This window comes from Neurospora crassa, linkage group IV (assembly GCF_000182925.2).
Source record: "Neurospora crassa OR74A linkage group IV, whole genome shotgun sequence".
Taxonomy (NCBI): Eukaryota; Fungi; Ascomycota; class Sordariomycetes; order Sordariales; family Sordariaceae; genus Neurospora; species Neurospora crassa.
Window position 1 is genome coordinate 4,850,303 of NC_026504.1, and position 18,470 is coordinate 4,868,772.

Sequence of the window (18,470 nt, forward strand, 5' to 3'; positions counted from 1 at the left end):
AGATTGACCTTCCTCCCAAGGTAATGATATCTTCGTGTTTTCTATCTTCCATTCAAGACACCTTGTGTGAAAGTATGATGAAGTATGTTTACCCGCCCCTCAGAACTTCTCCTCCCAAACCAAACCAGGAAAAAAAAAAAAAAAAAAAAAAAAAAAAAACAGGAGCGGGCCTGACCCAGGTGGGCTCAACCTTAAAAACCTCAAAAAGTCCGCGTGGCGCCCCGCAGCGCACCGGCCCGTCACCCGGGGGTCGTCTCCGCAACCTACCCGTCTTACAAGTTATATTCCACCCACCAACCACCAACTCACCCCTAAAAGATGATGGCACCTCAATAAAAAGAATTAGAAAACCACAGACGAGGGAGGGCCAACACCATGCATGGAAACTTGGATTTAATATTACAGAAGGAAGGAAGAAAGGCAGTCAGTTAGTTAGTCAGTCAGTCAGTCTATAGAGCGGGCTTTGTTCCCATTATTCCATCATTCCATCCACTTCTATTTATTATTGCCCGTGCCTCCTCCTCCCAACAATTTCACTTCTCTCTCCAAGTCCCAACAACTATCAAATGTGTGTGTGTGTGTGTGTGTGTGTGTATGTGTGTATGTGTGTGTGTGTGTGTGTGTGTGTGTGTGTGTGTGTGTATGTGTGTATGTGTGTGTGTGTGTGTGTGTGTGTGTGTGTGTGTGTGTGTGTGTGTGTGTGTGTGTGTGTGTGTGTGTGTGTGTGTGTGTGTGTGTGTGTGTGTGTGTGTGTGTGTGTGTGTGTGTGTGTGTGTGTGTGTGTGTGTGTGTGTGTGTGTGTGTGTGTGTGTGTGTATGTGTTATACCCACGCGGCGTTTTATGCGCGTGCGTTTATAGAACCGTCCGTTTCTATATATATATATATATATATATATATTTGAATTGACTTGATTTGACTTCGTTGGCATTGAAAGGGAGGGTGCACCTTGCCGAACAACAAAAGGTTTCTATACCTACCTACCTCTATGTACGTAAAGGGAGAAGTTTGTTTGCTACTGCTGCTGCTACTGCTGCTACTGCTGGTTTTCCCCACAGAACGCAAACTGAATTCAGTTCAGTTGTGGAGTTTTGTTAGTGTGTATCTATGTATCTTATTGCTGTCACATGGAGGGTAGGCAGGCAGTATACCTAGTATTGTTGCTAGACTAGCTTTCTTTTCTTGAGAGAGTCAAATACTTGCTTGCTTGCAGTGATGTTATAACCCCTTTGGGCTACAAAGTCTGTTCCCCATACTCTGCTTCTCCCTTTTATACGGGTGGAAAATCGAACTTGGTTCGGATCAAATGTTAGAAGCAGTGGTAAATTTGCAAAAAAGATGTTGCATGATCAACGGTACCAGTGTTCACTATGTTAAGGTAACCTAACCTTCATCTGAAATCGCCCAAGCAAACATCATACATAGCAGATCGAAGTTGTAATACGCGGCGTGGCCTTGTGGTATCGCGTTAAGTATTAGTATTCTTTTACGCTCTGATATATCCGTGTAGAGAAGATTAGTTCGATGGTTCAGGGTTCATGGATAGAGAATTGTGTCTTCGTGTCATAATACTCATTATTCGTCAGTGGTATAAGCACCCCAGAAAAGAAGAGACGAACCCCCACGCCATACCTGACATGACAGGACAGGACATATTATAACTGGAAAAAGTGCAAGAGAAAAGAAAGCCGAGATTTCTTTTGAGGATATATAGGCAGAGATCATAGATAGATGGTTTTTTTATACCAGAAAAAGCAGACCAGCGGGAGACCTCGTCCCAACCCAAAACATTAAATAACCTTTCCTAGCCATTTCGTTCACCTACCCATTCAGGTGCTCAGTTGTTCAGTCGCTCGCTCGCTCACCTACCCAAACACACAATAACAAACCAAATCCTATCCAATAGACCTGTTCCTTTTTTCGTTCCAGTCTCCCTTACTCGTGCTACTACTACTCATCTCACTCTACCTCATCAACCGGGTACTCCTGTAGACCAACTTGGACAGGTCGATGGGTTCCGAATCCGCTGATGGGTCGGCCGCAATTATCCCATCATTAGCGGCACTGTCATCCACATCCTCCAACCCCTCATCTACCTCGATTTTAGCATCACCCTTGACACTCCCGCTTACTGTGCTTCCCTCCGACTCCGTCGCCGGTGCCGTCCTCTTGACTCCCTTTTCCACCACTGTCACCACTGCCCCCTCCTTGGTAGCCTCCTTAGCAGCCTCCTTCACCGAGCTCTTTGTGCTCTTCACGCTCGTCACCCTCCTCATACTCTGGGGTCTATAGCTCCTCGCCCCCATGCCCATGGGCATGGCGCTCGCACCGGCAGTTGCTCCCCTAGACATCAATCCGGCCGCGCCACCAGCGCCCAGTTCGACAGAACCATCTCCACCAAGATCCTCGCGCTTGGCACGCTCCATCTCCTTGGCGGCCAAGTCCTTGGTCTGCGCCAGACGCTGCTTGATCTTGGTGACCTCCTCACCGCAGTCTCCGTCACGAAGGAACTGATGGGCAGCGTGCTCGCACATGGATTGTACAAACTCGAGACCATTGTCGAGCTGATCGTAGACGTCCGATCCGGCATCCTGAGACGATTGGCCGGCACGGGCACGGCCCATAGTCGCGCTCATGCGGGCACCGGCGGCCATGGGGTTGGCGCGTACTCCGCCACCTTGGGCCATCATGCGCTTATACTCGCGCGCGCGACGAGCAGCTAACACTGCTTGAACTGGATCCAGGCTCCCCGCGGCCGGAGCGGCGGCCGATGCATCCATGTTGTTCACTGCCTTGGGGTCGGGCACCAGTTCCCCGTTCGTGGCGTCTCCACCGGTTTCATCGTCGTCGGGCGGCGTGTTGAGCTCGGCTAACCTCTTGATCTGTGCGACCTTGGCTGCCATCTTGGCCTTGCGCATCATGTTCCTGCTGGCGCTCACAAACTTGACCAGCTCTTCGAAAAAGCTTTGTACATAGCTGTCGTAGTAGACTATGATCATGCTCCGGCTGCGGTACTTTGGTGGCTTGTCGGCGTTCTCGGCGCTCATGACCGAGTCAGTTCGTTGGCGCTTGCGAAGGGTAGCGCGCGCCTTGGCCTGACCTGCTGCACGGACTTGCGATGTTGTTCGCTGCAGAGCGCCGGGAGAACCTGGCGTCTGGGGGCTGGTTGGTCGGTTGTTCGGTGTCTTGTTCTCCTGGTAGTTGGGATGGGCGGACGGCTCATCTTTGGGCCTGAGACTTTCAGTTGACCCCTTGTTCCTCAAAGACTTGCGTGACGGGGATCCTGGCTCTCCGCCAGGCGATGATGACTTGGACTCGGTAAGTTGGGCCAACTCCTGCTGGCGTTGTTCGATTTGGTCGTTGAGCTCATCTAGACGATGCAGCCAGTCGGGAATACCGTACTCGAGGTTCTTGAGGGCCTCCATGGCGGCGTCCTCCTCCTCGGATAAGGCAGGGCTGACAAGGGTACCTCTCTCTTGGACACTTTCGGGCACTTGTCCTTCCGCAGCCGACGGCGCGGGACCTTCTCGTGGGGAAGCCGTGGTTGCGACTTTGTTCTGGAACCCCGTGTGTTTCGCTTTGAGTGGGCTTGGTTGAAGGGGTGCCAGGAACACCACGTATCACTCTCAATATCTTTATTGTTCGAGGTAGGCGGTAGGTATAGAAGTAGAAACGTAAGTGGTTTGAAGTGTAGGGTCGGTGCGCGGCGGCTTATTGATGAGACGAGATGAACAGGCGGCGTGCAAGGGTGGAGACGATTGGGACGTGCTTCGTATGTCGTTGGCCGTCTCGGTCGGTCTATACGAGCCGTTGGGGGGGGGGGTTTGGATGAATGGACGGATAGACGGGTGGGCGGATGGATATAGATAGAATGCCGGACGCTACGGCGGGGGAGAGAGAGTTTGGACGGTTTGGTTGCACTGCAGCCGAGGAGCAGTCAATCGTTCGTTGAGAGTCGGATGTCGTCGTCGTCGTCAACGAGGAAGCGTGGCCAACGACAAGATGGTACGGGAGGATGGGTTGTATTGGAAAATGACGTGTGATGGAAAGAAGCAGTGTCGTTGTCGATGTGTGCGTGCGAGTGCAAGTGTGCAAATGGGAGACAGCCGAGGGCAAAAGGTCGAAAGTGGAAGCAGCTGCAGAAATGTATGGTAGTCGAGCGGCGGCCCGGGGGGGGGGGGTTTCGTTCTCGACGACTGACTGCTGACACAGCGGCTGACGGGGGAGGGGAGGAGAGGAGAGGAGAGGAGACGGGACCCTGAGAAGCTAACAGCGGTCGGACTGGGATAGGGGTCACTGCCGCAAAGTGTGTGTGTGACGGGACCTCTGGAGCGATCTCCTAGCGCCGGGTGTCGAGTCGAGTCTAGAGTCTTGGACACTACACTAACTGAACTAATGTAGTGTACAAGTCTACTAGATGAGGTCTAGGTGGACGGGACGGGACGAGAGAATTGAGAAGTAGAGGTAAGGTTGAGAAGACAGAGTGAAGAAAAGGTAGAGAGAGAGAGACGAGGAGAGAAAAAAAAAAAAAAAAAGGAGAAGAGACGGGACGGAAAACAAGTGAGAGATCGGATGAATGGCCGGCCCCTGCTCCACTCCCGCCCGTCTTCTACAATGCACGGCAGCAGGCACTGCACTCTACAGGTACTTTGGGTACCTCTAGGTAGGTAGGTGTAAACCACAACGGCCCGGCCTGCCTGGGGGACCGCATGTACCTACCTAGCTACATACACTACCTAGAGGTATGTACAGGAATTACAGCGGAGGTGGCGGTGTCCGCGTGGTGGGAGATTGTGCGCGCGCGCGAGAAAAATCAATGGGCGGGCGGAAGGTGGGGGATATGCGCCAGACTGCAGCAGACGGGCCTGACTGAGCAGCGCAGGCAGTAACAGTGCAGCGACAGTGTGCAGCAGCAGCACAACTTAAAATCCTCTAGGGTAGAGGTACTGTAGTCCTGTTATGGGGCCAAGGTACACTAAGGTAATTCTCTCTCTCCATTCCCGACCTTCCATCCCGTCTGCCGTGTCTCTCCGACTTTGCCGTTGTTGCCTGGTCCTTGTCAAAGTCAACGGTTCAACGTTGAGCTCCGTATCTAGGTAGGTCGTCCGTCTTTGGAGCCTCAGCTCTCTTTGGGAAATTGGTCGACATACCTACCTACACCTATATCCAGATGTTTGTTATATGCTCTGGGCCCGTATGTAATATGTATAATACTCAACGTGTTATAACACCGTTAGGTTTCCACCACGGTCTCGATTTTCTGTCGAATTGGTACCTACCTCTATTTGTTTCCACGCTAGTGAAAAAGAGGCAGGCACAAAAGCAGGTACATACCACAAAGTGTCAACAACATGGAAATGCCCAGGCATCCCCACTGCTTAGTGCAGTGATATCTATCCATCGATTTTCATGATACCTTTCACTGTATGAAAAGAGTACAACATTGCACGGGACACGGAAATGCCAAATACATACCTAGCCGTCCCCATCCAAGCACTTGTACAAGCGAGGTCGCCGAAACGCGGGAGGCTCTGTGCGGTGGTCGTAGTCGAAGTGGAAGTGTGGTACAGTAAATGGATGAGATAATCGCCCGACCGACCGACCGACCGACCAACCAACCAACCAGCCTTCGGATGTGTCGCCGACACTCGAGTCCAGCCAGTTACTGTACCTTGAAAGTGAAGAGCACACCAAAAACCGCAACCAGTGTTGATCCTCCTCTACCGCGTACACTATGAGGAGAGGGGGGCCGGGCTAGCGACGGGAAGACGAGGCTTTGCGGGTAAGGGTACAGTAGTGCAGTGTAGTGTAGTGTAGACTCACGGATATTAACCCAGTCGAGACCCAGCCCTGTCAGTCAGAAAATGCTTTGAGTGATATGGAGTCTGTCCATTTGCAATGTGTGAGCTGTCTGTCTGCAATCTGCATATTATCTCCAACGCAGAAAACATTGGCTGGCAAATGATTGACAGGTGCTGTGAGAGCAGAAGCGGCGCGAAAAAATGGGGACCAGTTAGGTATGTAGCCTGGGACGAAAGTCACCCCCTGGGGAAAGGGGAGTTCGAGAAAAAAAAGATGGGATGAAATGATGGGGAGACTGGTTCGGACCAAACAGACGATAAGTCGCATCAACCGGTCCCAATAACGTATGTATATATACTATGGTATATATATAAAACACTTTTGCTTATGGCTTTGATGTTGGTGCCGGGACGAGTTGTCCATCATGACATCTGGCTATAACCGCCCGACACGCTGTTTTGAATTTTATTCAATTTGTTTTTTATCAAAAATTTCTTTTTCTTTTTCTTTTCCTTCACTTTCTGCGCCGACAAGTCGTACATATTCAATTGTCTCCTGCGTCTGGACCGCCGACTCGAAGACGCGCACCCATACATAGTCTGTCTGCTCTTGGTCGGCTCCAGCAGGCACAGACATATGTATGTATGTATGTATGTATGTATGTATGTAGTTGCATGAACTGTTATCTCCTTTTCCCTATGCATACCTCGCATAAGTATCATTCCTCCATGCATGTACATAGGCAGAGAGTTACGCAAGGGACAATCTTCAAGTAGAGCAGACGAGCCCTAAACCCGATTACATACTTGGTGGGTATAGGTAGACCTTGAGTGCCTTTTCCTCCTGCGAGAGTCCGTCCAAAGACAAATGAATGGAAGTGACATGTGAAACGCAGCAACCTCGCATATTCAATATAAAAAAAAAAAAAAAAAAAAATCACCCAATTCCCGTCCCAAAACCTTGTCGATCATGAAAAAGCGGTATACGTACGGTGGTCATATCCTCCCCCCTCTCTCCTCCTTGAACCGTGTGGCGTTCCTCCGAATGGACGGGAGGGGTTTATAACGCTCCCGTCATTCTCGCCCTGCTGCTGCTTCTGCAAAGAGAAACTCGCAACGAACAGGGAGCTAGCCCCACAGTCCAGCCCAGAAAGAACAAGCTCGAACAAGTTGAGGTCGATACATAATGCTCTCTTTCTCTCCACCCTAGATCGATGTGTGGATCGCTGATCGCTTGCATGTGGTTGTCTCCGTTCCTCTTGCTCAGTCAAGTTGTGTTTTTCTAATGTACGACGTGGTAAAGTGGGCTTCTTCTTCTTCTTCTCCCTTTTCTGTGTTCCTACCAGTGCAGTTGGGGTTTCGATCTTGTCTGTTTTTTTTGTTTTTTGTTTTTAACCCCTCCTTTCCTATAACATACTATGTGAAGTTTATATATGGATGCTTCGAATCCATGACCCTGACAAAGTGACATGACAAGTGGCAAGCCAAGACGGCTTCCGCACGCTTCTTCGCTGTCCACTTTCCACGTTTGCACCCCATTTCGATCTTTTGTGTGGTGTGTGGTGTGTGGTGTGTGCTGACGGCCTGACGATGCTGACGCTGACCCTCCCTCCTCAACGGCTTCGGCCCGCTCGCATGCTCGGCGGCACGGCAACGGGCTGGTGGGGAGGGGGGCTGGCTGGCTAGCTGGGCGGACGTTTCATCTCGATACGGTCGTAATCCGTCTTTTTTAGCGGACCTCCTCTTTTCTTTCCTTCCTTTCTCGGTCATTTCATTGCATTTTTTTCCGTTGATTTTTTTTTCTAAACCTCTTGACGGACTCGGGCAGAGTTCAATCAGGCATCATGCCCGTGGTGTGTGAAATCGTGTTTAAACCTTGAGAGGAATAGTTCTTGCAACATGTTCACCCGTTACAGAATAACCCCCATGGTTTTCCGTCGTCCATCTCGGCTGCTTCTCAGTTTCGTCGTGAAAAGCAGGCGGCTGGGGGGGGGGGGGGGGGAACTTTTTGGAATTATCCCATTCGCGCAGCCAAAAAGTTTGCGCAGCTGCAGCAGCAGCAAAGAAATTTTGCTTGCTTCGTGACCAACAGAATTTCTTCCCCAGACAAGAAAGCGTCGCATTCAAGAGGGGAACGGACGAATAAACACCGGCCCTTCCTGTCCGCAAGGCATCTCGCGCAAGACGGGGCTCGGATGCAAAGAGGGTTACAGTAGTAATGGGGACAATTGGGGACACGATGGACCACTCATAGAAGGTTTCAAAGGAAAGGAAAGAGAAACTAGCGGTCTCCATACCTTCTACCAGTCGGCGCGAACCTTTTTTTTGTGCGTGGCAGTTTGGCAGACTGTCCAGTGTGCATGAAGACGGAAAACTTCGGTCCAAAGAAGAATTTACCTGATGTAGTGTATGATTGTCTCAGTGGGAAGTGTCTGATATAAACGTGAATATGCTCTTTTCAACCACCGCCACTCAGGTGGTACATAACAAACAGGCCATGCAAACAACATGATTGATGGCCCCTTTTTCACCTTTTTTCTACTGTTTCCATTTGTGAATGGTTGGTTCGTAAATGGACAAATGATGGATGCCCATCATGTGTATAACCGTCGTAACGTTGTCCCGTCTGTGTTAATCTGGGGTTGTCGTAACACACAACGTTCAGCATGTGCAAACAGCCAAAGACGTATCTGGTAGGGTAGCTTTGCAAGTTACAGCGGACGAACATGACGACTGCAACACAAAAAGCCATAAAATCGGGGATGGAGACGGGTGGAAGCGGTAGGCGGTTTTTGAAAATGAACGTTTCTCTGCGCCCGTTGATGGAGGCAATTCATTCTTTCTTGTCTTCAAGGCTCACGTGTAACGAAGACAGATCTCTCTAGTTTCTCTTCAGTTGACCGTTCATGTCCCAAAAGAGCCATTACTGCGATTGGTCCTCGTCGTCAGCCACTCATGTTATTTGTTATATGCGCCCTGACAGCAGATACACAGTGTCCCATGTACCTTGACGTGCGAATCGCCAATACTATCCTCACTAGTGTTGCCGTGTCAGGTCGCATTGCATGTGCAGCTCTCGGTTGTAGCTATCCGCTCGACAGTGTACACATCAGTCCTGGAAAGTTTGTTAGTCTCTTACTCGCCCCACACATTCTCACAGGGCAATAATAGGGACGTACAGCGAGCTGCTACGTCCCCCGTCTCCCCTGCTTAAACCCCCCGTCTGTAGGTACCGAGCTAACGAACTTACCAGGACTGATGTGTAGGCATGTAACTTTTGTCGAGCTTGTCTTTTACGATGCGAGGTTCTTCTTCCACTTCGCTTCTTTCATAGATGCGAGTACACCGCCTGCGCCAGATTGTCAACTCAGCGTCAACCTGCAAGGACTACGCGCAGTCTCGTCGAAAGATGGGCAGTATTGATATTCATTCGGATGTCAATCATCCATACTGCGTTGAAACTGAAAGCCAGACAGTCAAGATAAATATCGAAACTGAAGGGTCTCAGGGTTGACCGGGCGTTCGGCAAGGTTCACGGAGACTGCTGGGGGACTCGGATCGGAACAACCTCTTGGTTGGAATGTCTCCCGAGCAGACCAGGAAGTACAGTAGCCATCATATCTGGCGCATAACAGCCCTGCGAGGAGTCTTGCTTGGAGGTATGTTACTGTACAGTGTGAAAGCCCCAAAGCAATGGCGTGTGCTCTCTTGTCAAAGGTTACGGACGGAGTGGCTGGCTTTTTGCCTTGTTACGGCCCAGGCCAGCGATGCCCAACGACGGGCAACGGTTTGCGATTTCGGTCTTGAGGTAGCGAACCGACCCCCGACAAGATGATGTTTCGGTAGCTGTAAGGCAACGTACTTGAATCCCCAATGCTTCTCCCACCTGTTCCCGCCCTGGCAGAGTCGGAAAGAGCAGATGACTTCGCCAGACTACATAATACATATGCGAGTACGGGCGCGCACAGCATAGGGCAGCTATTAATTGGCAGGTCGCAAGCCGACCGACATCGAGACTTGCTCTTGCTCACGGAACCCGGGGTGTAAGAGGGGCTTCGTGGGAATGGTATGCAAAGGAAGTTGGACAGCATACAGTTTGGTTCTCCACGCAAAACACTTTTGAAATGTCACGATAGGCAGGTGAACTTGTGGCGTTTTCGGGTAAAGTAGCCTTGATCTCCGGGTGAGCCGTTGTCCTTCACTTCACTCTCATTTCATCCTAACTTTCAGATGATCAACAACGTGCTGCCTGTACACGTGGCGATTGTTGTTCGCTTACGTGAATTTCTCTTGAAAGATTTGTTATCCCCTTTCTCTGAAAAATAATTGCTGAATCGACAGTTGTAAGCAGGCCCAAGCAGCGACAAGACTGACGGCGTGTTTTGTGCCTTGGACATGGTCGCATCTCGCCAGGGCAGTATTCCCAACACACGCAGCGCACCCAGTATGCCCGTGCAATGAATTATGGTACAGGCCTGTGCTCCAACGACAGCCCATCACCGGCGCTGCTGCTATCGCTGTTGCTAGACAAATGTCAATGGACGCATCTGGATGGAGCGGCGGGAGCGGTTTCTCGACCGTGGTTGGTTGGAATCACAAAAAGCTCGACTCATCAGTGGCGCGGACTTTTCTCCTCCGGATGTTCCATGCTTGCTGCCTACATGAGCGAAAGAGGCGGTCTAGCTGCCCAACTCGAGAGCTTCAATCAGCGATTTTACAGACCCCTTTTCAGCCTGACCCCAATCAACGCCCTTCAACTTCTGTGCTGCTGGGTCATTGAGGCTGATCGAGGTTAGTCCCCAGAGCTCATCGACCACAAAGCTCCTGATACGTGGCCATGGATGCATCATGAGGGCACCGAGTCTCTTACGAGCGTCCGTGATGCCCTCTTGTTTCCGCTGTTCATCTCTACCGTCCACAGATGCCTGTTCAGAGCCGTGGGACCGACCGAGCGCAGCGACGGCGCCGTAAACCCTGATGCAGGCCTCGATCTTGCGAACGTTACCTGTCTTATAGCAAGCTTTCTGGGCCTGTAGGCATAGACTCTTATAATTGATCTGGTCACATGTTTGAAAGATGCCCACATGGAGCAGGAAAGCAGTGATCTCCAATGTCGGGACTAGCACGCGGTCCTGGCCTTGCCTGCTCTTAAGATTGCGAAGGAGTGCAGTGCACACAGCGTCTGTCTTCTCCTTCGACTGTTGGCAAAAGTCGCATAGGGCAGCTCTAGTTGCAATGACAAGCTCTTCGTTTCCGGTGTCGGCGGATGAGACAAGTCCGGCCAGGAGCTCCTCCATCCAAACATCTGGGTCAGCTTTAAGAGTGTCTGATATACTGGGCTGTAAGGTGTCTTCGAATAACAGATTAAGCAAGAAGCCGAAGTAGGCTCTGGAAGAGAAAGTTGATTCGCGAACCCTAGCAGAGCAACTGGAACCTGTCAGCATCTTTGTTGACAACAACGTCAGGCAATCGGACTGGACTCACTTCGCTTTAAGAGCTAGAGCTAGAGCAGTCTGCGCTTCAGCTCTTACTTTGTCCAACTTCTCGGCTGCAAGACGCAGAATGCGCAAGAACAACGCTGAAACAACCCGGACAGCCTCGTTTGTGGGAAGTCGATCGAGTCTCTCCCAGAGGAACTTTGTTGCTTTGATAGCCTGCAAGCGGACTAGAGACCCGACGTCACCCCGTGCGTTGGTGGTGTAGTCATCCAAGCCAGCGGCGATCAGCTCGAGAAATGTGTCAACATTTTCTCGCAATATATCACTCTGAGTTAGACTAGAAAGTATAGAAACTCGGGTTTCAATGTCATTATCACTCTTCCAACGCTCGACAAAGGCGCTGCACATCAAGCTTCTGTCCTGCTCAGCGACCTTCAGAGTCGCAAGTACGGAGTAGGACATGGCGAGCGCAGCGAAATATCCCGAGGCGGTAGTTGCTCGGCCAGATGGACGATAACGAACAGCATCAGCCCATTCGCGTACGACGCTCTCACGGTCAGTATCTTCACAGAATATGAGCAGGACTAGCGCAGCTTCAGAAGCTACATATATGATTTCCTGCTCGGGACGGACAAGCCATTTTTCCAGGTTAGCTTTGGCAAGTCCTGCAATACTTCTGACCTGTTCAGGTCTAGGTGTCATCTTCGCAATCAGGCTGGAAATCTCAGTGCCACTTTTTGCAAAGAGGGCTCGTCCAGGCAGCAATATCTTTTCGGGCGACCTTAGCGTAGCACCATTACTAGTCAGTACAGATGACTGCAAGACCGGGAAGGAGGATATGATCAAAGAACTCGCTCCCTCGGCGATCAATTCCGGTTTACGGTATGTTGTGATGTTGGCATCTGTCAAGATTTCTGTTAACCCCGCAAGAGAATTGGAAATGAAGTTCGGGATAGAGTCGTGGGAAGTGGTGCTTCCTGCGTCTTGAGACGCGCTTGCAGTATTCGGGAATGTGTCGAGCAAGGACGCAAAGCTCATAAGTAGCCCGTGTCTTTCCTCCACTTGCCGTACTTGCAGTGACTTGATCCGGTCAAGGACCATGGTCATGAAGTGCGTGAGCCTTGCAGCCGGATCAGGGACGCCCACGGCAAGCTCTGAAGCAATGGTACCAAAGGACGCTCCTGCTGCTCTTCTTGCCATGACGTCGAAATCGCCGATGCCCCTCCAGCCGAGGAGAGCGTGCAAAATGGCCTCACCATACTGACTCGATAATTTGGTGACATTCAGGGCGACCTCCTGGAGAGCTCTGGATCTCCGAGCTACAGCGTGGTAGTCAACTGTTTGAACCACCCAAATTCCCTTCTCAACCGTATCAGGATGACGGCCAATCAGTTCCTGCAAGGCGGCAGAAGAACCACGTCTGATGTTTCCTGATGGATCCAGGCATGCAGCCACCACGAGTTCCGTAGCCAGAATTTGGAGCATAGAGGCCTGTTGGTTGTAGAATCTGGCTGATATCGTAGAGCTGGTGGGGACTGCAAGCAGTTCCTTTGTACTATACCTACGTGCGAGTGCCCATATGCCGAAGCACGCCGCATCTCGAACATTGGTGCCGATAGATCCGCCAGAAGTTCCTCGCCTTTCGAACGAAAGCCCAGTCAAAAGGGCATTGATGATGCCATTGAGATTTTCTGCCGGGGGTGAACGTCTGTATAGAAGGTGGGATAGAGTGAGCATCAGCCCATGCCACTCGAGAGGATCAACGGCGCCAATGTCCATGACTGGCGGTGCGTTTGTATCCTTGGGGTCCTTGACCCATAGAACATTTTTGTTCAACGAGTCAATCACGGCCTCGACAACTTCTGAGGCCATGTCAGGATCAAGCTTCAAGGTGATGACACTAAGAGCTTTGCTAGCAGCGAACCGGACTGGCGTATCATTGTCTGCAAGATTTTCGAGCAAGAAACCAATGGTGGTTTCAATAATCTCCATGCTCGACATATCTTGCCTGGACATGCGCAAGATGGAAACCGCGAGTGACCGAATCACTTTGATCATTGTCTTGCGAGCCAGTGCCGATGACATGACTGAACCGGCAGCATTTTGATCAGTGGCAGCCCCATGGACCTCTTGAAACAAAGTCAGCAGATATTTGTCCATGTCGGAGGTATCGATTGACGAGATAAGAACGCCGGACAGGAAGGAGAGAACGCCGATGTAGTGGTAAGGTGTTCTCTCAAGTCCCTCTTGAGGGCGAAGAGCGGAGAGAGCCCAGGCTACCAAGGCATCCATTACGCCAAATTGTTGCATATCTCTGCGCATGGAAACACGGACCAAGAGTGCTTTTGCGGCATCGCGCTCCTTGCCCGGGGAGGCAAGATACTTGATGGCCAGAGGCAGAATGCGAGTAGTTATACCGGGAAGACCTCGAGGCCACTGAAAACCGGGAATAGGCACGAGATCATCCTGCTCGATATCGGTTGATGAGATGGTGGCCAAATCAAAGGGGGCAAGCATAAGGTGCGAAAGCCACAACAGAACAATATACCTCTCCTCCCAAGTCCACTGCGGACCGCTACCAGCGGCGGCGGTGCTGGCATCAGTCGAGGAGGGCTGTGCGTCTTGGTGTCTTTCTGACTCCTCAAGGGCGGAGAGTACAAGCTCGAGGTACTTTGTCTCGTTGTTGAGAAAGCGGACAATGACCTTTTCACCACGAATCTTGCAGAAAGTGTACAAGATCTTGCAAATGGCCCTCGGCAACGGAGTCAACAGATCCGATCGGGTTGAAAGCAGTTTGTTCCGGTAGCGAGATTGCTGATACTCGAGGAAGTTCTCGGCAAGGATGGGAAGCCATTTCGGCAGCCAGGGATCCAGAAGCTGTGGGAGTTCTTGGAAAGGATCAAGGAGCTGTGGGTCTCATTAGTCCTAGCTGCCATCGTATACGACTGTGAAGACACTGACTCCGGAAATGATGCGCTCTAGCTCACGAGAACGCACTCGGGATCTGACTACAGTGCCACCGGAGCCATTCTGCTTCCTGAGGAAGGGGACTAGGGAGGTGTCGAAATCGGCGATGAGGTCATTGGATATTTTTTGTAGCTTGATGTCCAAGTCGTCTTCTGGCGCGTCCATGATGATGACACAGTCTACTATACCCGACCCTCGAAGTTTGTAGGATTGAGTGAAGGACAGTCGGTGATGGTTTCAAGTAAGATGGTTGGTTGATGCCGGCTTCACTTTGAAGTGCGGTGCCTGCCGTGAGACTGGGAGGGGAGACTGCCAAGAAAGACAGCTCATTGGCGCTGCCCGTGGTTAGCCTTTCTGAGTGCCGATGTACCCCGCTTCTACAATCACTGCAACATTCCACTGCTCACTCTCGACGGGACAACATCGAGAGAAGGAGCGGCCAGCGACTACAATCAAATCAAGAAGGCAGCATCGTGGACACGCGCTTCGTTCATGTCAATCATCGAAATCTCTGCACCTGCCTCAACTGCTCAGATGAACGATTGGAGGCCGACCAAGGTTTTCTCGCTACCAGGTACCTTAGGCAGCAGTACGCTTCACGGCACTTGGCAGTTGTTCTTGCTGTGTTCGTCAATCGCAGCGGATCACAACTGATGAACAACAACAACAAACAGCTCACGACCTTCTCACCACAGCCGAGCATTCAGACGCAGGTCACATTGGTCACAGCATGAATCGGCCGCGATAGTGTCGATACTGTTTGGTCTTTATTCAAGTACACCATGGGATGGTCCAATCTACCCTCATGTTCGACCCATATTCCAAGGTACCAAACAGACCAAACACCATTAGAACTACTGATTACCACAAGGAAGCCGCCCGTATTCCATTCCCCTTGGTATTACATTACACCACGCTCATATCGTACAGCCATCGAACCCCAAACGCCTTCGTAGAAACCGCGCCCATACGAAAATACAAAAACAAACAATAAGAGGATCACTACTTTTTGATCGCCGTCAACGCGCCCACCAGCACATCCATGGCCGAGCTGTGTGTTGCTGCCGTCGGCCCCTTGCCTGCCTCGGGTGGCCCTGCCCAGCTGATGCCCATCTGGTTCTTGGAGTTGCGGTTGTGGGCCCAGATCGAGTCGGCGTTCTTGAGGATGGCGTCCCGGAAGTTGTCGTGCGGCGCTACGTTGTGGAGGTAGGCCAGATTGCGCACAAAGACGCCCTTGAACTGACTCCCGTCATCGCCACAGTGGGGTTCGCACCGGTCGATTTCGCGGATGATGCCGTTTTCGTCCTGAAGCGCCTTGAGTGCTGCATTCGCGATGGTGACGGCTTCGGCCAGATAAGACTGGTCGCCCGTCGCCTTGGACAACTCCACCAGGCCGCCCAAGATGACGCCCTGGTTGTACGACCACGTCGGCATTTTGTTGTTGACGCAGCCCTGGTCCGTCCTCTTCAGCCCGTCGTTGATGAGGCCCTTGTCGTTGATCAAGCCGCTCTGCTTGAACCAGTTCCACGCCTCAACCGTCTGGCTTATGTACCAGTCTTTCCTCGGCGACTCCCGGTTGGCGAGACTGGCGCCTAGGGCGATGTATAGTTCGTTTGCAATGGCGTTCTTGTATTTCCTGTCCTTGCTCCACCATATGCCTCCTCCGCATGTCGGGTCGAGGCCATTTACCACCATATCATCATAAATGGTTTGCGCAGCCGTGAGCATAAAGAGATCGCCTGTTGCGTCCCATCCCCGGACCAGAGCCAGTCCCCACCAACCCTCGTCGTCGAAAAAGTTGTTGAGGAATTTAGGAAAGCCCTGCGATCTTCGTTTTCCTGCTAGTTCGTCCCCTATCGTTTCGTATTCTTCCTCTATCGTTTCGTACTTGTACATCGCGATAAACTTTCCGTTCGCCCCGAGCAGCTTGTCCGCCGTCGCGCTTGTCCTCTGCGCATTGTAGAAGGTGGTTTGGAAGATTTCCTTTATTTTGATGGCTTCGTCGATGGCGGGGTCTGCCAAAGCCAAGTCGCCCATAACCGTGAGGCAGTTGGCGCCGTTCCACCAGCCAGTTGTGTTCCAGAGACCCGACGGTAGGTCATACCACTCTTGGAGCGCCATGGCAGCATCTTGCGCCTTTTGGGCATAAGTGCTGTTGTCCACTTGGGGATAGGTGCTGTTGTCGTTCACCGCATGTCGATGAGGATGGGTGGATGCGAAAAAGAGAGTCCGGGCCGCGAGAGGACCCCACTGAATGGCTACCATTTTGATCAGAAAAAGAGAGAATGGACGGACAGAGGTGATCGACGAGAAGCAAGTGTCCTAGAGGACGAGTTCGGTATGGGGGACCGGGGAGCAGTCGATGGCCTATATACCCGACATGGTCACCACTGGAGCCATATATGTCGGGACTGGCGAGTGATGCATTGGACATCAGTAAAATGCGCGTGGATTCCAACCATGTCGTGTGCCGTGTGCCGTTCCCCCCATGTGTTGCTTTCTTTAACGCCAGGGGCCTTACAAGGCTGTCCGACCTCGACTAAGAATTCGAGACCGAGCCCGTCATCCTATGTAATATGCCAGCCGCGCTAGGGCAGAAGCGAATCACTGCCACCCTCCGCCTGATCCATGGTCATGGACAAAGCTGGGCAGTCAGTCCAACGATGGCAGAGCAGCAGCCCACAAAAAGTCAAGGGCTCACAATTGCAATACTCGGCGATGCTATGCCTGTCAGGAGGCGCAAAGCATCCAAAGATTCATATTATCAATGACGTAGCTGCGCGCGCAGCAGCTCGTTGGGTGGTCAGGGGTTAAGGCTACCATTAACACTTGAGGTCAAGAGTCCACGGTCATAGACTGCCAAGTGTTTCATAACAAGATTGGCTTCATGCCTGAATGACCCAAATCCCAAATAGGGTTGGCACCTGGATTAAGCGACAAAGGAAGTGAAGAAATTTGAGCTACCCCTAGCTTCTTCGGCTCGCGCTTATTACACCGTTGCAGTCGGGGCGGCTCTGCTACGCCTATAAGGCCTGAATGATGCCGAATACAACGCCCTCTAAATTGGCGTTGCAGCGCCCAGAAAGGGGCCTAATCGCTTATTTAGGGCGAATACAGAGCTCTAAGCTCCGTCTCTTTGGGTCGCTTCCCTCTCTCTACCTCTTCTTCACTTGTTGTCGAGGTGCGAAAGCGGCGTCTTTGGTCCAACGTGAAGCGTCCCGATTCGGCAGCCCGGTTCATATCCAATGCTCTCTTTTCTGGTCAGAACGCAGAGTGAAACAACAAGCTCGCCACGAGAGCGCCCTGTCTGCTGTGTCTCACGGGGGTATTCTTGGAATACCTACTGTCCCACTACAATGTCATTGTGCATGTTCTCGATTTTTTTGAAAAGTATCATCGGACGTCCCAAGTTCAGGGCTCCTCGCAACATAGGATCATGCGGTGCTGTTCATACGGTCACGAATATTGAGTGATGGAGCCTGTTCATACGGCGCACTAGACTAGGTAACCTACGGCGTCAAATCCATCCTCCGGCAAAGCGATGATAGCCGCTGAAGCAATCCCAGCGAAATCACACAATCACGAAAGCGTAGTCTGCTCGGCGGGTGTTCGGACAACCCGGGAACCGGTGATTGGCCCTAGATGATGAGTGTCGGCTCCAGCATGGACGTATAAATGGAGAGTGTCTCATTGCTTCTTTACACATGACAAAACCCCCGAGCAGAGTACATACGGAAAGTGATACAGAGCGATGCTGTCGTGATGCGGCGATCATCATGTCTGGGCATCCCTTCTTCCTCATCGTCGTATGGCTGTTTTTGGCGGTCATAAGGCCTGAATTCCTAAAGGGGTTTCGTCTGCCCTCAGATGCAGTGTACCTCGCTCGCTTCGGGGGCTCCAAAAAAGGTCATCCGTACAGGGCACAGGACGAGTCCCGATCCCCAGACCACAACACCGTTTTCCACGACATCTCATTGCCGAATTGTGGTTAATTGAGAAAGACGGCAGTGGCTTGATTTTCAGGGTGATGACGACATTGGGGTTCAGGTACGGGGCATTGGTCGGTGTATAGCGAACTTGGTCTTTCGGTTTTTAACTCCGATGAGTGGTTGGTTGGTTGGTTGTTGTTGTTGTTGGTGTCACGTGAAAAATAAGCTAGCCATGGGCCCATGGCCATCATCACCATTCAATGGTGCCATGGCCTGCACCTGAGCCCCTTTACCCCAACTCTTAGACCTCCAAACTTTGCACAGTGTGACCTATAC

The 18,470-nt window shown here is 51.5% G+C and overlaps 3 protein-coding genes across 3 annotated transcripts; all 3 read right to left on the bottom strand.

The window, feature by feature from the left end:
- Nucleotides 1-1,539: 1,539 nt before the first annotated feature.
- Nucleotides 1,540-4,493, bottom strand: NCU07003 (hypothetical protein). The gene has a single exon (XM_957550.2). The coding sequence runs from the start codon at nucleotides 3,422-3,424 to the stop codon at nucleotides 1,964-1,966; it is 1,461 nt and encodes a 486-aa protein (XP_962643.1). The 5' UTR covers nucleotides 3,425-4,493; the 3' UTR covers nucleotides 1,540-1,963.
- A 4,869-nt stretch (nucleotides 4,494-9,362) lies between these two features.
- On the bottom strand, nucleotides 9,363-14,447 carry NCU07004 (hypothetical protein). Its single transcript, XM_956667.2, has 3 exons — nucleotides 14,200-14,447; nucleotides 11,285-14,145; nucleotides 9,363-11,227 (listed from the first exon to the last, which is right to left on the bottom strand). Exons 1-3 carry the CDS (start codon nucleotides 14,368-14,370, stop codon nucleotides 10,480-10,482), a joined length of 3,780 nt encoding a protein of 1,259 aa, XP_961760.2. The 5' UTR covers nucleotides 14,371-14,447; the 3' UTR covers nucleotides 9,363-10,479.
- A 278-nt stretch (nucleotides 14,448-14,725) lies between these two features.
- On the bottom strand, nucleotides 14,726-16,980 carry NCU07005 (glycosyl hydrolase). Its single transcript, XM_956668.2, has one exon. It carries the CDS (start codon nucleotides 16,468-16,470, stop codon nucleotides 15,208-15,210), a length of 1,263 nt encoding a protein of 420 aa, XP_961761.1. The 5' UTR covers nucleotides 16,471-16,980; the 3' UTR covers nucleotides 14,726-15,207.
- Between the last annotated feature and the right edge of the window lie 1,490 nt (nucleotides 16,981-18,470).